This window comes from Eleutherodactylus coqui, chromosome 5, assembly GCF_035609145.1.
Source record: "Eleutherodactylus coqui strain aEleCoq1 chromosome 5, aEleCoq1.hap1, whole genome shotgun sequence".
Taxonomy (NCBI): domain Eukaryota; kingdom Metazoa; phylum Chordata; class Amphibia; order Anura; family Eleutherodactylidae; genus Eleutherodactylus; species Eleutherodactylus coqui.
This window is the reverse complement of record NC_089841.1, coordinates 86,590,078-86,607,634: the sequence shown is the minus strand read 5'-3', so window position 1 is coordinate 86,607,634 and position 17,557 is coordinate 86,590,078. Positions and strand designations below refer to the sequence as shown.

Sequence of the window (17,557 nt, the reverse complement as noted above, 5' to 3'; positions counted from 1 at the left end):
GCTGTGATCACTGAATATAATGGTACATTAATCAAAAAGTGGCAAAAATCTGCCATGTGAACGTACTCTAAATGTTCATGTTGGAGGTGGGTTTGCTATAGAGCCTAGCCACATCCATTTACGACCATTGGCTGAACAAGCATTCAGTCAAGAGCTACTGAAGGTGTATGGACATATTTATGGAAGATACTGTGTAGCAAGCCGACACAAAGAAATTACAAAAGCGAACCCCGCAGTTTGTAAGAGCATTAGTTTATTTTCTAATTTTCATGTGTTACTTGAGAAACAATTTACTTATATACAAAAATTGGAATGTAGAATAAATGCTCATCAGTAAAACATTACACGGCTGTTGACAAGGAGATTCCATGAAAAATAAAAGAGCACAGCATACCTCACCATGAAAGCTGGGCTGAATTTCTTTGCTTTATTGCTAAGTTTTGCAAGTCCGTAGAAGGCCATAAATGTATGTACAAGATTTCTTTTTAAAACACAAAAGTCTAAATTAAAAAAATAAAAAGAATAGGCTATTTACACAATAAATAGTGGGTGATCTGCGGTTGGGTTGAATCGACCTCCAATCACGAGACAATGAGGCGGCGTGATGTACATCTCATGGAAATCTAGTATATTTCAGTGTGTTCATCTCTGCATAGTTGGGATTCATATAAACCAGGCGAACGCCTGAACAGCACAATACACTTTTATACAAGGTTGCAGTATTGAATCAGTATACACAGACAGCCCCAAGCTGTGTATCGTAGGACACCGCTGACTCTTTAGCAATGGAGCTCATTTAAAAACACACGTGGGAATCTACAGGGGGTTTTAAAAAAATCTCATCGAAACCGTTGCATTGTTTTATGTAAGGTGCGTGAATCCTTCTTCTAGTACCTGGAAAATAATGTATGCTAATTCGTATGAAAAAGCAATATACAGCAGTTTTGAAATGTTATCCTCCAGACGACCAAAACGAAGAGGTTAATAAATATCAAAGACGGGCTTTAAGGAGCCCACCCGACTTAAAATGCGTTGCCCACCTCTCCAGTATATCTCAGTGGAATATAAAATATCACTAATATAGCAAACACTGCATTCCAGACGTAGTAATTCAAATGCTGCTGCAACAGTGAACCGTAGTTTTAGTTCAGGAACATATTGAAAATTTATTGCCACGAGGCATTTCATCCATTTGTATGCATAGGTCATTTAGATTCACAACCATACCCTTAAATTGCTAGCAATTGTGCTCTCACACAGACAAGTAAGAGGATAGAAGAAAATGGCGTAGAAATCATTTTCATGTCAATTCATGTAATAAAAGTAAGAAAAAAAAAAACCTAAGAAACTGCAGGGAGATTCTGTTCGCCCCCCCCAAGTGAAATGTTGTTTGCCATGTATGAAAAATAATTAAAAAAACCTTTCCGTCTTTAGACAACTACCTAAAAAGATGAACTCCTGAAGATCCGTGTTACCGTTTTGCTCATATTTATACACTATATCATATACATTGTAGCAAAATACAGCAAATTTCTGCGGTTATATTCCAAAATAGTCACTTCCTATGTAAAGATAACAGAATGTTAAGTAAAGGAATATAAAGAGCTGTTAAAGGGTTTCTTACAGAACGTTACATTCTATGTTACCACTGCAGAAATGAGTACTGAAACCTAATGCAGCATGCGGCTGACCGATGCGAATGAAGAATAAAAGGGCCTTGTGTTCAAAAACTAGTGCAGACAAAAAGTGAAGCGAGTTAGAGCTCGTGCATACCGACACAGTGGTTTTCTACAACCTCCGAGTCACAGGGAACAGTAATGTAGCACCTTAAGGCTTATCCAGCTGTGAACTGTAGATTTGCAGGGGTCCACCGCTTGGAACCCCTTTGATCCGCTGTTTGCTGGGCTGTTGTGCTCATGTACTGAGCTGATTGCTGCAGGAAGTAGACAGCTCCATTTCTCTCTGCAGTGGCCAGGCTTGGCATTACAAGTAAAGTTCTCATTCACTTCAATGACAACGTGGTCTGACATACCAAGCCTGGGTACTGCCAAGAGAAGAAATTAGTTCAGTCAATACACAAGTATATCAGTTTGGCAAACAGGTGATTGACGAGGATCCTGAATGGAAGACCTCCCCTAATCTACTACTGATCTATCCTGCAGATAGGCGATTGATTGTTTACCACTGGACAACCCTTTTAAAGCCAGATGCACATGGCAGATATGCGAGTTGCACCCAAGAAACTTGTGCATGTGCTGTACCCTATTCACAGACTTTGCATGTCCTGTTCTTGTCCATGATACAACATGCCATGAGTGTTTTCATATGGACTGTCAGTCCGTATGAAAAAAATCATACATCTGATATATGCATACAGCACATGGCCTGAAAATCTAGACGTGTTCCTTTGCCCTAAGGCAGAGGCACAGCTTGAAGTACCAATGCAAAATATTTATCAGGATCCCCAAACTAAATTATACATCATTTATAGTTCTGGTCTCCTGATATGGGGCATAGGGAACACTTGGTACACTCACTCAGGCTCTGAGGTCTGGGCGTGATTGCAATGTTTGCACCCCCTATAGTTACATGTTCACCCATAGAAGGGCATGGACCCATACTAAGCCTCTGCATAGTTTCAATTTTTTTTATGCAAGACACACATGTATCCACAAAAAAAAAAAATTGTATCATGCACTATTAGAAGCTGTATTATGAAAAGTTGCTGCATGGAGGTGCCATACGGCAGCACATGAAGTGACTATGGCGCCACATTACAGAGCTATAAGGGTTATATAAGCCAACATGCTGACTTCCTGCCCGAAGTTCTGCTATGATAAGAGTCATTATTCCTATCAGCAAATCAAATCACAGCTTTCCATGATTCCAGTAATCTGATTGGTTGCCGTGGCAAACCCCCCACTTTTTGACTTCACTAGTTTTTCTCAGGCCCATAATGTATAACTCATGCTTTGCTAGTATCCAACCGGAGCACATCAATTAATGCTGTGGGTATATCTGCTACGGAGTAAAAAATAAATTATATGCTTGTGTTTAAATATGCAGTATTGGACAGGGACCCCCCGGCGGTGTTACTGGCCCATAAACATATATATATATTTTAAAAGTAATTAAAACAAGTGTCATAAAACTGATCTGATCTAAAAGAAAGCCTATCAGCCCTAAAACAAACAGTTATTGGTCATCTATGGCACTTATCCCTGGTCTTTAATAGCTACATGTTATGAAGCGCTGCAATCCATCCACGTTTATACCAGACCCAAAAAAGAAAAAAATGTCTATACAGAAATGAATGATGTTCCTTTGTGAAGAAGATCATAAGTCATTGGAACTATTTACACTACTAAAGAACAAAGGCAGCTTGTGGTAAATCACTAAACAGTATATTGTTAGAAACCCTTTAATGACTCTCGCACATTTAATTCACATTTCAGTGTTCCCTGTAGAAAGAGCCCTTTAGTCTCTGACTTTACAAACCGACGACGGGTCCACGGGACCCTCCAAGACTGTAGCTACTGCCAAGAATGCTTCATGATTCTGCTGCATTTCCATACACTTGCTTTGGTTACCTAGCACCAAACACTACAACATTTAGCAAGGCAAGAGGCCATTCTGTCCCATGTAGAAAGTGAGGAGATGCAGGTGTAATGACACCACTTCTACCGAGGCATCGGAGCTGTGTCCTATAGTTCATCAGTGGAACTAGATGTCCATTCCCCCAAAAAACCATATAGACTGATAAGCTCTACTTGAGTGTACTAATAAAACTGGCCCACCACCTATTTGGGACAGTCTGGGGTACTCATAAAAAAAAAATGAAGGTGATTTGGAAAAAGGAGAAAACTTTGGAAATCTATGTCTAAAATACCACCAGGCACCATGAATAGATACTGCTTGTCCAGGCTAATCCACCACTTTGTCTCGTACAACCCAGGTTAAGAGAAACCAGGGCAGCATCTTTTATATATTGCATGTGAACAGGTGTAGAATATGTTCCAAAAATATGTAAACACGCTTCTGCATAAATTTATCATTACAGTTAAAAAAAAAAAGTTAAAATAAAAAAAAGTTGCACATGAAAATAAAAAAAGAACACTTTAAAAATATCAAACAGCTACGGTCACTGATATTGCAGTTATTAAAAAAAAAAAAAAGGATGCTGTCCGTGCCTTTAAAAAAATTTTTTAAAAAGTTTCGGCATTGAGACCCCTTCATAATCCAATGAAAGAGCACTTATTTCCTGCATGTTCAATGAAATCTGATAGGACAGGTGGCACCATTACCTGGCTAACCACATGCGCCACTTTGCTTCACCATTTGCGAAACCATTTACACATAGCAAAGCCAACATTAAAAAAAAAAAAAAAAAAATCAACCTGCCCGACTCCACACAAGTGGTTTTTGATTCAGAAAAGTAGATTAAAAAAAAAAAAAAAGTGTGATACCAGGCATGAAGAGATAAAGGCCAACCTACACATACAGAAGAGACAGCTCTGCCACTCACCTCCTCAGCGCTACAGTTGAGGCTCTTTTTTTTTTTTCTCTCTATCATACAGATTTTAGTAATACACATTATCCAAAAATAAACCTACATTCTGTACAAAAACAGCACAGGTCTGTTCTGGCAAGCGAGACTTGGCAAACATTCAAACACCCAGACGGCGAGGCATTTGAACCTGGCTGTTTTATCCGCAGTGGTTTATAACCCACGTATTCGACAATTCATCTCTGTATAAATTGTTTATCTTTTTTTTTATCAAAATCCAAGTGCATGTTCAGGTTTGTTTGTTTTTATCCCTCTATGTTGCTTTTTTGTATATACATAGAAAAATAGTTTTGATACTAATTAGTCTCTTGACACATTGCTGGCTTTCCGTTCCATTTTTTTGTGTTTCTTTACACCGCTCCATCCCGTAGAACAATCAGCTCGACTGCGCTCTGAAACTTCTTGAGCAGCAACACTGCTTGTCCGTGGTCAACGTTCAGGAAATTGTATCCGTTTGCCTGCAGAAAAAAAGAGATAAGTTAGACATATACGGAACGGAACTAACACAGATTGACATTTCAGTATTCCGAACTTATAAGGACAACCAATAGACCAAGAACAGGAATAGGAAATCTGTAAAGACGGTCGGAAAGCGTAAAGTTTCTCCTTGGGGAGAGCATCTAGAAGGTGCGAGATGACTTTGAAGCCCAACCATGATCCTCTAGAAAATTTATGCAAATGGGCAGTTGGAACAATGCCTCTACAGTGCCTCCTTTTACAAGGCAGCATTTTTGCTAGTCAAGGTCTGACATTTTAACAGGCCATGTAACAATGACTGGGAATATAAGCTGAAGCCGGAGTCTTCTCCAGAAGGAAAAGATAACCATGAACAGATATCAGTGTGCAGTAGGTTGTTGGATGGGTGAGAAGCCTATGATGTTTGTTGGAAGGGGTAAAGTTTCTCCTTAGGGCTCCTGTCCACGGGCGATAGTTCATTGTGTTATCCGTGGTGATAAACCGGCCGTGGGTAACGCAGTGAACGCTTTCCATAGCGTTGCTACGGAAAGCGCAGCCCCGTCATCCCTGAGTGGAGAATCATAGATTTGACAGCTCTCCCCCTTGCTTCCCCGTGGCGGAATATCGCGATATTCCGTCACGGCCGTGGACAGGGGGCCTTAGAAGGAGCACCTAATGGGTGGGAAGTGACTTATAAGACCATGCGTTCTAATAGGTGGCGCTGTAAAGGCCGCCATCACTTCAATCAGCCGATCGGCAGGGGTCCTTAGCAACAGATACCCACCCACCAATTAACTATCTGAGCATAGGTCTTTAGTAGTTTACTCCCAAAATCTACAGCATGGTGTAAGAGCACATGGCTGAAAACAATGCAAACTAAATCAGAATTTCCCTTCTTTGATACCTATAATTCCATTTGTCACATTAGGACCCTTTTTACATAGAACAATTAACATTCAGATTCTCATTGGATCGCAGGAATCTGAATATGTTTAGTGTAATTGCTGCCAGCAACTGAAGGACGAATGTTTCCTTATCATTCATTGTTTAGTTTATGCAGGCATAAAAATAAAACAACGATTGGCCTCTATAAACAGGCAGTTGTTCATCTATGAAGGACTGCCTGTTTACGGTGAATGGAGGTGGCTGACTGGAAGAGATCTCCGGCTCGCTCCGCCTCCATTCACTGAGCGACCATCGCTCCTGTTTGAAAAGCACATGATTGATTGTCGTTGAGACAACTATCGAGCACTTTAGCTCCCGAAGGTCTAGTGTAAAAGGACCATAACTCTACTGAGCCAGTACAGTTGTGTATCACTAGAATAAGTGATATGTATGTATTGACAGATGGGGTATGACGAGTGAAGTGTTTGTACTTGCCTGGATCTTGTCACTAGCCAGAAGATAAGATGCATGAAACAAGGAGAGTATGAATGTTAATGGATTGATGGCGGATGTGATAGAGTGTTAAGGGACGTGAGGAGGACAGTATCACTAGTGATGAACACCATATTTAGCATTGGCCAATTCTTACCTGGATAATTTTGTCCCCTGGCTGCAACAATTTGCATGCTGGTCCTTCAGGCTGTACTCTGGTCACAAATATGCCCTAGTTGAATAAAAAAAAGGTTTATTTTCTTGATTCTAATATAACACACAAGTTCTGTAGTGAATGTCATACTGTGAGCCCTCCCACACTTGGTCACAACTATAAAACAGAAGTACATGTACGTGGGCTTATTAAAGAGGTTATTAAAGTATAATCAATACTTACAGTACCTATTCCTTCCCCATCAGTCTTCTTACCACACCATCTCCTCACCGATCTTCTCCTGGCTCCTGCAGTCCCCAGCTGGCCGAATCCTCTTCTTCTTGTTTTGGAGCGTCCATTCTCGGCAGTCTCCTTCCTGCAGGTCAGTGTAGGTTACGTCACTAGTGACATAGCTGTCACTACCTAGCATGGAATGCCGAGATATCGCGGAGTCTGCGCATGCACGCTGTCTCACCATGAGTGTCCATATACTATTGTTGCGATACAGCACGCATGCGCAGTCTCAGCAATAGCTCAGCATTCCCTGCTAGGCAGTGAATGCTACATCACTAGTGACTTAGTGTATACGTTGACCTGAAGGAAGGAGACTGCCAAGAATGGACAGAAGAAGAATTGTCCGGCTTGCGGAGAGGTGACCCAGGGGACTGCAGGAGTCAGGACAGGATCGGCAAGGAGAAGATGCTGTAAGAAGACTGACGGGGGAGGAATAGGTAAGTATTATTTTTTGTTTTAATGACAGAACCCCTTTAAGACTCTGTACAACCTTAAAATACACCACTCGTATCAGAAAATATTCCTGTTATAGGCAGCCTGCAGACGGGCAGGTCGGATCCAGCGGCGAGGATTCTCGCCGCAGGACCCGACCCGAGCACCTGCAGAGAGCAGCGCGTACTCGCCCGCGGCTCCGGCTGTTTGATGTGCCAGCTTGCCGGGCAGTCCACGCATGCGCAGACCGGAGACAGCGGCCGGGCAGTGACGTTTCTGTGCGGGGGCACTGCGAGCCCCGCAGAGAAATAGAGCATGCTGTGGTTTGTTTGCCTCGCGAGATTTCGTGCGGACAAACTGCGGCCGTCTGACTAGGATTGCGTTTGTTAACGCAATCCTATGGCAGCTTCCACGGGCGGAAATTCCGCGGGAAATCCCGCCGCGGAATTTTCGCCCGTCTGCAGGCGTCCATATGGTGCCATACGGCAGTACTAGCACAGGAAGCACATATGGCTCCATTGGGCCAAAGGGAATCCATGCACCGATACAAAGTATTTATCCACACAGCTCTGCCTAAGGCTTTGGCCCTTAGTACTGATAAATAGATCATTATTTTTGTAAATTAAGCTAGACAGTGGTACTGACAGTAAAGTGATGTGGGAGTGGGCAGAGAAATACTTACATCATCACCAGGTCTGAAGGGGTTTCCTCTGCCACCGACACCTCCCGATATACTAAAACCCAGCTCAGGATCCTTCAGCAGTCGTACCCTGACCTTAAATTAGGACGGAAAACAAGGTCAAGAAACTCTGGTCTCCATTAAGATGTGTGCTGAATTAAAGTCACATTCTATGACTATTTACCCAGAGATCACACAGAGGCACACTATCCTACCAAAGTAATTGGGCCCCTGAGCAAGAATCAAGTGTAGTATTTATTTACATTCAGTATGTCAATTAGCAGGCCTCCTTTGGTCCTAATGACTCTCTATAGCATGCTTCCTACTAACGTCTGATACACTTTAACTGGTATTTCCCTCCATTCATCCTGAAAACATCTAGTGAGTTCTCTCAAAGAAAATATATGAGGTTCATAGTTTCTGATCCGACATTCCAGTTTGTCCCAAAGATGTTCAGTAGGTTCAAGTCGGGACTCTGTGCAGCCAGTCCAACTGTGGAACATCCATATCCTCAAACCAACATAAAACAGCGTTGGATGACAAGGCACGTTGTCTTGTTGGAAGTATTGTGGACCATTCCCAGAGTATTGTCACATTGTCGGCAGCACATTATTGTCTAGAATGTCAGGGTGCACCTCCGTGTTCATGGTTCTTGCCACAACAACCAACGGACCGAGACCATGCCACATAAAATATAACCGGAGGGGGGTCTCCCCTCTGATGTTATGTTTACAGGCTTCCCCAACCTGTTTACGATAGGTCACAGGCACTACAGCCAATGACAGAGCTCAGCATTCTGTTATTGGCTGCAGCGCCCTGTGATGCCTCGTAAACTGAGCGAAACTGTGGTCTGCAAATAAACACTGAGTGGAGGACCGAGTAATGTCGCAAGACACAACTGGAGTGGGGAGAGGTGTGTGCATATATATACCTATTTGTTATGTTAGTGGAGATCGGGTTTTAAAGAGATGCTACAAGTCGGACAACCCTTATAACTTTTGGCACAAGACAACCAGGCTAAAGGCGTTCCACAGGTTACTTCTACACCCAGGTACATGGGTGATTTGAAGATAAGTCACTCCCATAGGATGTTCTTCCATTGCTCAACTGTCTAATGATGACATTCCTTGCACTATTGTAGCCAGGCTGATATAGTCTGCAGCAGTATATCAAGTATATACAATAGCAGGCAGTTTCCCATCACAGACTATGGTGAGCACCTCCAAGGGTCTGCATCTTATGAAGCACAGTTTATTACACATGACATGCTAATAGGACACCATCCATTCTACTGATAGGACTGTTCAAATACTCTTTGTAGGTTAGTGTACTTAGTCCAACTGCTCCAGTAAGGAACCTATATAACAAGAAAGCCTTGGTGAAATCACATACAACGAGTGTACATGTGCAGAAGAGGGGCTGTGGTCTTAGATGGGACATCTCTCTAGAAACCAAGCTTATATCCAAAGTGGAAGCCCTGCTGCCTTGTAATTCCTCATATTACAGCACTCATATGTTAAGGATTTCATGAGAAAAAGTCCAATACTGCAATAAGATTACAGATATTACTTCTCATCCTTGTGAAGAACGCTCACTGCTGGTCTCAAAAGCAGAAGTCGCTACTTAGGAGAAATCCCGCACAGCTAGCAGTATAGAAAAGGCGGCGGCGCACGTACTGTAGGATTCTTATATCTCAATAGTTATTCAGCTGGACAAGAAAACCCAATTACAGTTCCATAGAGGAGAGGTCTTGACTTGATATTTATGTTGGATAGCAGCCTTACCACAGCTGGCTGGGGGTGATGGGGATGGAGCTGGCTGTAGTTGCTCTGTGACCTCGATGGCTGGCTCATCTGACCATTGCTCAAAAGAATCTGGAAAGCAATTGCACAAAACAGATTAGAGCTAGATGTGAATTCTTCAAAAACATAATAGCTTTAAAGCTTTTGCTCTCATAAGAGAAGTTATCCATAAATGTTATTGTGAGAGGAGGGACAGTTTTATAGCAAATGAGGTCTTAAGCAACAAAGTAGGACTTCCTGCCGCTTCTTAATATATTTCTTGTAATTTCATCTCACTTAATACTGACATATACGTCAAGAAAATACCACCATATAGTACCCAAATAATATGACATATCCAATTAATACTCCCTTAAAGAGGACCTGTCATATCCTTTGCAGATGGCAATCCTGCTGACTATTGCACCTCTTTTCTTTGCATTGACCACCATGAGTTTTGGCTCCCGATGCTTTGAATCTATCCAATGGATGGTCTATCAATGGTTAACATAAGGTTTCTTCTGCATAACAATGTGATCCATTCACAGTGAAGGGAGGAGATCACCGGCTTCAAGGTTCAAAGCTCACTGAGCCGAATATAATTGAGGTTGGTTGGGGGAAAGGGGGTGTATATAGAAAAGAAGAGGTGCAAAGCTATGCAGCCAGAACCGCTGATCAGACATGACCGGTCCTCTTTAGAGACCTTACGTAATGCTGCCATATAGTTCAAACATAATACTGCAATTCTATCCTAAATAATACCATCGTACACTGCTAAATAACACGCTGGGCAATGGCCCATTTTGCCATCCACTAAAACGGGCCATGTGTGAGAAAGGTAAAAAAGTGCTACATGGAGACTTTAGAACATGCAGGAGTATCAACATTGGGTTCTCAAGGTGACCCTCTGATTTCAGGACAACATTCTGCTCTGGGATATCCTGGGACAAGAGAGGGGGGAGGTATATTACCTGCCGTTGTTCTTCTCTGCCGCCCCTCCAATCCACCGGTTCTGAGTCCTGTTTTGGGCTGTCAAAGATGGCCACTGCAGTTTTCTATCTACCTAATGCACACTGTGCACTGCTCACTAATTGGCCAGTGCTGATCACATGAGCAGATCTAGCCAATTAGAGAGCAGGAATAGTAAGCTAATGCTACCAATGCATTGCTGGGATTAGCTAGTCTGAAGATAGTACTGGCCATCTTGGATGCCTGAAATGCAATTCGGAAGCAGCAGATCAGAGAACTGGAGGAGGACAACTGCTGGTAATGTATCCCCATTCCCTTCCGGGACAGAATTCTGTCCAGAAATCGTCGTTTTAAGTGATGAAACCAGACCTACCTTCTTTCCACCATCAGAAGTGCTATCCTTGTGGACCAGGGTTGCGTAGTTTTGCTGTCCAGGTCCAAACACGTCATCTTGGGAAGCTTCACCGGTGCTCCCAGATGGGTGCTATCAGTAAGCGGTAAAGCAAATATTGAAGTTCTCACAATGTACCATAATGTATTAATGTCTGTGCTTGTGGCACAAAGTTCAGTAAGCATAACAATATAGAAGACAAAGTCATTAAATATTTAAGCCCGATTAGCAGGAAGGCATGAATTAAACATTTAGAAATTAATGTTATTATATTCAATCCATTAACAAGATTCATTAAAGCTCACTGCAGAAAATCAAGGTATTCTCATTAGAAAAAGCCAAAGTCAGCATTATAATGATGGGATTAGTTGCAGCATAAAGGTTATAATGGACAGAACTGGGATGTGTTCTTCTAAGCCAGGTCTACTATATGTGTAGGTCATTAACAGGAGAACTAGGGAACGGTCCCCTTCCTTCCAAAACCCTACATTGCCCTCTTTTGTGAAGATTTTATTAAGGTATTTAGTTCCCCCCCCCCCCCCCCCCAAGTACTTAGTAACTTAGTTTCATAACCCGTAACAGAGACTAGATCATTACGGCTGATGACAACCATTATAGTAGGCGTAGCTCTGAACGTTATAGTCGGTAAATATGGCACTGTAAGGCTTTCCTCAGACGGGGTTCAATTAGATCTTGCTATTCGACTCCAGTGGGTTGACAAGTATCCTTAAGACTGAAGAACACCTCGGCCTTTTCAGTTTCAGCAGCCTGACCCCTTACTGAATTCATTTTATGCCCATTTACTATAAGGGGTTTTCCAGTAATGCATGTTGAGGTCCTCTCTTTGGAGTAGGCAATCATAGAGTGATCCGTGAGGGTCTGATCCCTACCAATCAGCAAAACTAAAGGATTGAGGCACCTGCTGAAGCACCACGGTCCTTTTTATGCTTTTCCAGACAAAGAGGCACATTTGTACACATGGTGGTGCCTACCGTAGTACTGCAGCTATGGCACATTCAAGTTAAATGCACTATTCTGCCAAAATCATTTATCACCTACCCAACAGGATAAGAGATAAAATGATTGATCACTGGGGTTCTGCCCACTGGGATGCCCAAGGATAACAGGAGTGGTACACCCAAAGTCAGCTGAGCACAAGCGTGACCACCACTCCAATCACTTTCTATGGAGATTGCTAAGCACCAGTTGACATTGCATGTACGACTGCATCTCTAGGTTTGGAGAGTGAAGAGGCCATTGCTTAGTTTTGCTGGGTCAGGAAAGGTATTGTTTCTTCTTAAGGAGAGCATCTAGAAGGTTTGTGAGGAGACTTATAAAGCCATGCAAGCTCCTGTGGGAAGTATGCAAATGGAAGGATGCAACAATACTTGTGCAGCACCACCAATTGAGAGATACAGGTGTAGCCAAGTTTAATGTGTGACTTAAAAGGGGTTTCCGGATCTTTACTATTGATGAACTATCTTCAGGATAGGTCATCAATAGTTGATCAGTGGAGCTCTGACTCTTGGGATCCCCACCTATCAGCGGTTCAGTCCACTATCAGCACAGGCAGAGCCAGAAGCAAATAACTGTCAACACTGCAGCAGCCCAGGTAGGTATTATAGGCACAATTGCCATTGAATTCAATTGGGGCTGCGCCTGCAATACCAGCCTGGGCCACTGCAGTAAGGACAGAGCTGTCTGCCTCCAGCACTGTTTGCACTGACAGAGAGCCAGGCAAACAGATGATCAGTGGAGATCCTGAGCGGCAACCCAACTGCTGATGGGGATTGCTGGGGAAACATAATGCTCAGGATTTTGTCATGAAGTCGCATTTGCCCAGAGACCCCCTTTGCTCTTGTATTGTTCTACAGCATTACATAAGGCAAGGACAGAAAACAGCCAAGCAACTCAACAAAAAGTTCACATAAAAAGCAAGAGAGGAGAGCACATGTAGAGGGTATGTCAGTATGGGGAGCAGGTAACATCCCAAATCATGGCCTATTATGGGACTCTGTTAGTAGAGTGGAGGCAGTACAAGGACAATGTGGCAGTAATGTCTGTCTTGTACATTTGCACAATGCAGTAATCAGGGGTCTCCCGAGTTCTTCATGGATAATTCATGGTATTTGTGTAGAATGTACACGGCTCAAAAACATTAAGGGAACACTTATGCCTCCCCGTATAACCCCAAGTCATTAAACTTCAGGTAAAGCAGCGTGTCCAGGTAGGAAGCAGAAGCGACTGTGAATCTATTTGATCTCCTTTGGTGCAGATGGAGGTGACAACAGATATACTGGAGAGGCAATAAGGGAATGTGCAGACGGCGGCCAGAGACAATTCCCCTTTCCTTAGGGTGGCTGCACACGGACAGATTTGCATTGCGGAATGCGGAGCAGCCGTCCACCTCTGGGTTTCACAGCAAATACCGCCCATAACAAGCTACGGAAAAGCACTTTTACCTGCACACGAGTGGAAATCAATTGTGACTTCCTGCTCGCGGAGGAAAAATCACAGCATGTTCTATTTTTGTGTGGGCTCCACACGGACGGCTTCCCTTGAAGCCATCCGACCCGCGGGGTTTAAAAAAATATATAAAAAATCTGTACTGCGCATGTCCGATGGTAAGCCGTGCGGCCCATCCACTGTACAGAAGAGAAGGAGAAATGACAGGTACGCGCGGAGGTTGGCCGGGCACAGGGTCGGATTCTGCTGTGGGCTCCCACATGTGCAATCGGGCGTGGTCGTGTGCAGCCAGCCTTATCCTTCCTGACCCAATCTTCTCTAGTTTTGCTGGTGTCTTTGTCACTACTGCTGGCGTGAGGTGGTACTGCAACCCAATCAGGTTGTACTGCTCCTCCAGGATAGTACATCCATACAGGTCATCGCAAGAAGGTTCACTGCGTCTTCCGAAAGTCTCAATAACATGGAGCAGATACCAGAGCACGAGCCGTTATGCAGGGAGCGCTGGACAGAGCTGTAGAAGCGCATCAACCCATCATGAGGACTGGTATCTGCTCCTTTGTGCGAGGAGGAACAGTGCCAGCGCCCTACAGAATGACCTCTAGCAGGCTACTGCTCTGCATGTTTCTCACCAAGCTGTCAGAAACCGACGCCATGAAGGTGAGGCAAGGGCGCCCTGTAGTGCTCACAACCCAGCAGCTTGATTGGCATTTGCCACCAGAATTGGCAGGTCCGCCATTGGCACCCAGTTCTCCTAACAGATGAGGACAGGTTCACATTGAGCACGTCTTTCCATCATCGAGATCCGATATGTGGTTTAAGTGTTCCCTTAATTACTTTGAGTGTTATAGATTGTGCATTTTTTACATTTTCTTCACATTTAGTGAACGGAATATTCCATTAGCAATGTTATAGAACAGGAGAGTTTCAATTTATAGTTTGGGCTCATGAATCCCCATGACCCATCCCTTTATACAGGGGGGGGGGGGGGGGCAAAGAAAAGTAGGCCGCCACCACACTCTTATAAAAAAGCTATCTAAAAGAAAATCAGCCTTGGTTTCCTATTGTAACCAATCACAGTGCAGCTTTCATTTCTTAAACTGCTGAGGTAAAATGAAAGCTGTGCTGCGATTGGTTGAGACAGCTTTTTTTTTTCTTAAGACCGTTTTCATAAAAGTGTGATTCTGGGTTACTTTTCTGTGGCCCACCTATATTAAGCTAGTCATGGACATAATGTTGTCGCTGACAGATCCTGGGATTTTTGTGGGTGTTGTCGGGCACTCCTGGGCATCTGATCCCGTTCCGAATGACAGTAACGAGCATGAGTACCATTACCTCACAACATTTGAATCCCAATTTGCGGGATATTTTTAAGACCTGCCAAGGAATGCCCAAAGATGAGGGCAGAACTAGGTTTTATGCACTCTTGTGCGGTCCAGATCGTGGGATAGTACTGCAAAAAAGCAGGACTGTACTCCTTAGGGACTCCTTGGCAGTCACGTACCGCAGGAGATCCACTAAAAACAGCTTGATGCAAATGTAATTTCCGTTCTTGGAATCCAGGATGATTATTTAGGTCAGTTCGTTGTTACACTTTAGTAGGTTTATTACGCTTCACATAAACTGGACACATACCATTTTATTTGTCATTGGACGAGCCTACAGATATATATGCACATATGGCAATATTCAATAATCATATGCAAAACTACATCCAACATGCCGGTATTGTATGATTACTATCATCCTAAAACAGCTACTAGAAGTACTCACACGAAGTATGTGAACACCAGAACCTCTTCTGTCAGCTACACTCATGGCAACACTGCTCTGGCTGCCATGCAGATCTCTAGAGCTGCCATACAGAGACCCGCTAGCTGCAGTGTAAGTGGAATTAAAGGACCGTGACAGCATGCTCTGAATAAAGAAGGACAGATGTAACATCACAGATTAGTAAAGCATGCATATACAACTCCATGGGTTATTCAGACAAGCATTCATCACATGTACACACATTTCATGCACATACACAGAGCCGTGCAGCTATGTGAGGTATACCTTAAACCCAAGAGGTGAACATGCAGACAGCTGTATACCCATAACCATTATTAGAAGGTGACTGTACAAAAATACGCATCAAGGGCATGTACACAACAACAAACATATAGAGCCGCACGCTACACACCTTCGGTGAGAAATAGGCACACCGTTAAAGGGAACCTGTCAGCATGAACTTGCTGTCCAAATGGCAGGCATCATGTTGTAGAGCTGGAGAAGCTGAGCGGACTGATATATAGTTTTATGGGGGAAAGATTTAGTATAACTTGTAATTTATTCATTTACATCTTTGCTCATTTCGAGCTCAGAGGTCCAATGGGCGGAGCCATCAGTGATTGACAGCTATTTCTATATGCAGTTATTTACAGATCACTACCAGCCACTGATTGGACTGCCCACTGGACCCCTATCAGTGGCTGACACATATCTGTGCATATAGAAATAGCTGTAAACCACTGATAGTCCCGCCCATTGGACCTCAAAGCCGAGAACGAGCAGAGATATAAGTGAATAAATTGCAAGTTCTACTGAATCTTTCGCTATAAATCTATATATCAGTCTGCTCAGCTGCTCCGGCTCTAGAACACCATGCTTGCAGTTTGTACACCAGATTTGAGCTGACAGGATCCCTTTAAGTCTCAGATGAGAGACTTAAAAGGGAACTGGTTATATGGAATTTGGCACACACACCAGTATCAATCTGTTATCAAGGATAGCAACCGATTCCCAATGATGGCCTCTTTACTTTTTGGTAGGTTTGGCATTTTGCAGAAAAGCAACTTTGAAAGCTGTATAGCTAGAGAGTCAAAGGGGTGGAGCTATAGTCACAGGGATGGAGCTGGCTGGTCTTACTACTAGCTTGACTGACCTTCTGTAGGCCAGGTATGTCATCACAAGCCACCTCCAGTGGCATTCAGTGCGTAGTGTTCAGATGAGGTCAAGGCCAAGACCAATACACTTTGCCTCAATGCGCATGCACCGGGATGTGGCTTGTGGTAATGTACCCAAGTTTGTGGAATGTCAATCAAGCAAGAAGGGGGACCGGCTTCTCTAGAGATTGATTCAATGCCTGCAGCTATAAAGGCATGGGAATAGTGTGTTCAAAGTTGTTTTTCCGCATGATGCTGAACCTGCCAAAAAGTAGAAGGGCATTGCTGGGAACCAATCACCACACTAAACAACAGGTTGGTGGCATTTTGGGGCCTAAATCCTGCTGACAAGTTCCCTTTAAATTTTTACCCAAATTTTACCATAAAATTTTAGCAACTTTATCCAGCACTGATTGTGGGTTACAGACTCCACTGTAGTCCAGAGCTGAAATCAGAATTCTGATGCTATCTACTGGAATCAGTTGGCAGTGTAAAAGACCAAACAATAATGGGGTCTTCCAGTACAAACAGTGATGACTTGAGGATAGGTCATCCATATATCAGATTGTAGGGGTCCACCGTTCCAGAATTGGCCGACGCACTCAAGTAAGCGTCGCTGTCACTTCACTGCTTACAAGAGGAGTATTCAATTCTCCTTCATTTTAAGCAGTTTCAACATATTTTTTAGGTCTTGGAAAACCCCTGTAAACGTCTTCCATAGGTGCCTATGCAGCCAGAACAATGTGATACCTGGACCTTTCATAGAATGTTCCGCTGCGGGGGAGGAGCGCTGACAGGTCTCCAAGTTGGGCCTACCTGACAGATTGCAGCGATTCTCTGCTGTGAGCCTATCGCAGCATGCCGCAATTTAAGTCCTGCGAGTGGAGAATCGCTAAGATTCTCTGCTCATGGACGTCGGCACTGCGCTTTCCATAGCAACCCAATGGAAAGCTTCACAGAGCGTGATCCACGGGTGATATATCACCCGTAGGCAGGCAGTCTTAATGTGAGTCTTTTACTTCTAGAGAAAGCCCCATTCTTCAGGAGCAACCAGTATGTGATTACTA

The 17,557-nt window shown here is 43.5% G+C and overlaps 1 protein-coding gene across 2 annotated transcripts in view; it reads right to left on the bottom strand.

Annotated features, from left to right (window-relative positions):
- Positions 1-233: 233 nt before the first annotated feature.
- Positions 234-17,557, bottom strand: part of ERBIN (erbb2 interacting protein) — a 216,945-nt gene continuing 199,621 nt past the window's right edge. Inside the window, exons 23-28 of one of the 2 annotated variants that reach the window (XM_066602805.1) lie at positions 15,337-15,480; positions 11,083-11,193; positions 9,744-9,833; positions 7,963-8,055; positions 6,558-6,632; positions 234-5,025 (exon numbers count right to left, since the gene is read on the bottom strand). In XM_066602805.1, coding sequence (XP_066458902.1) covers positions 4,918-5,025; positions 6,558-6,632; positions 7,963-8,055; positions 9,744-9,833; positions 11,083-11,193; positions 15,337-15,480 — 621 coding nt within the window. In that variant the 3' untranslated portion in view covers positions 234-4,917. The remainder of the gene's footprint in view (positions 5,026-6,557; positions 6,633-7,962; positions 8,056-9,743; positions 9,834-11,082; positions 11,194-15,336; positions 15,481-17,557) is intronic. The other variant, XM_066602806.1, reaches the window with a different exon arrangement.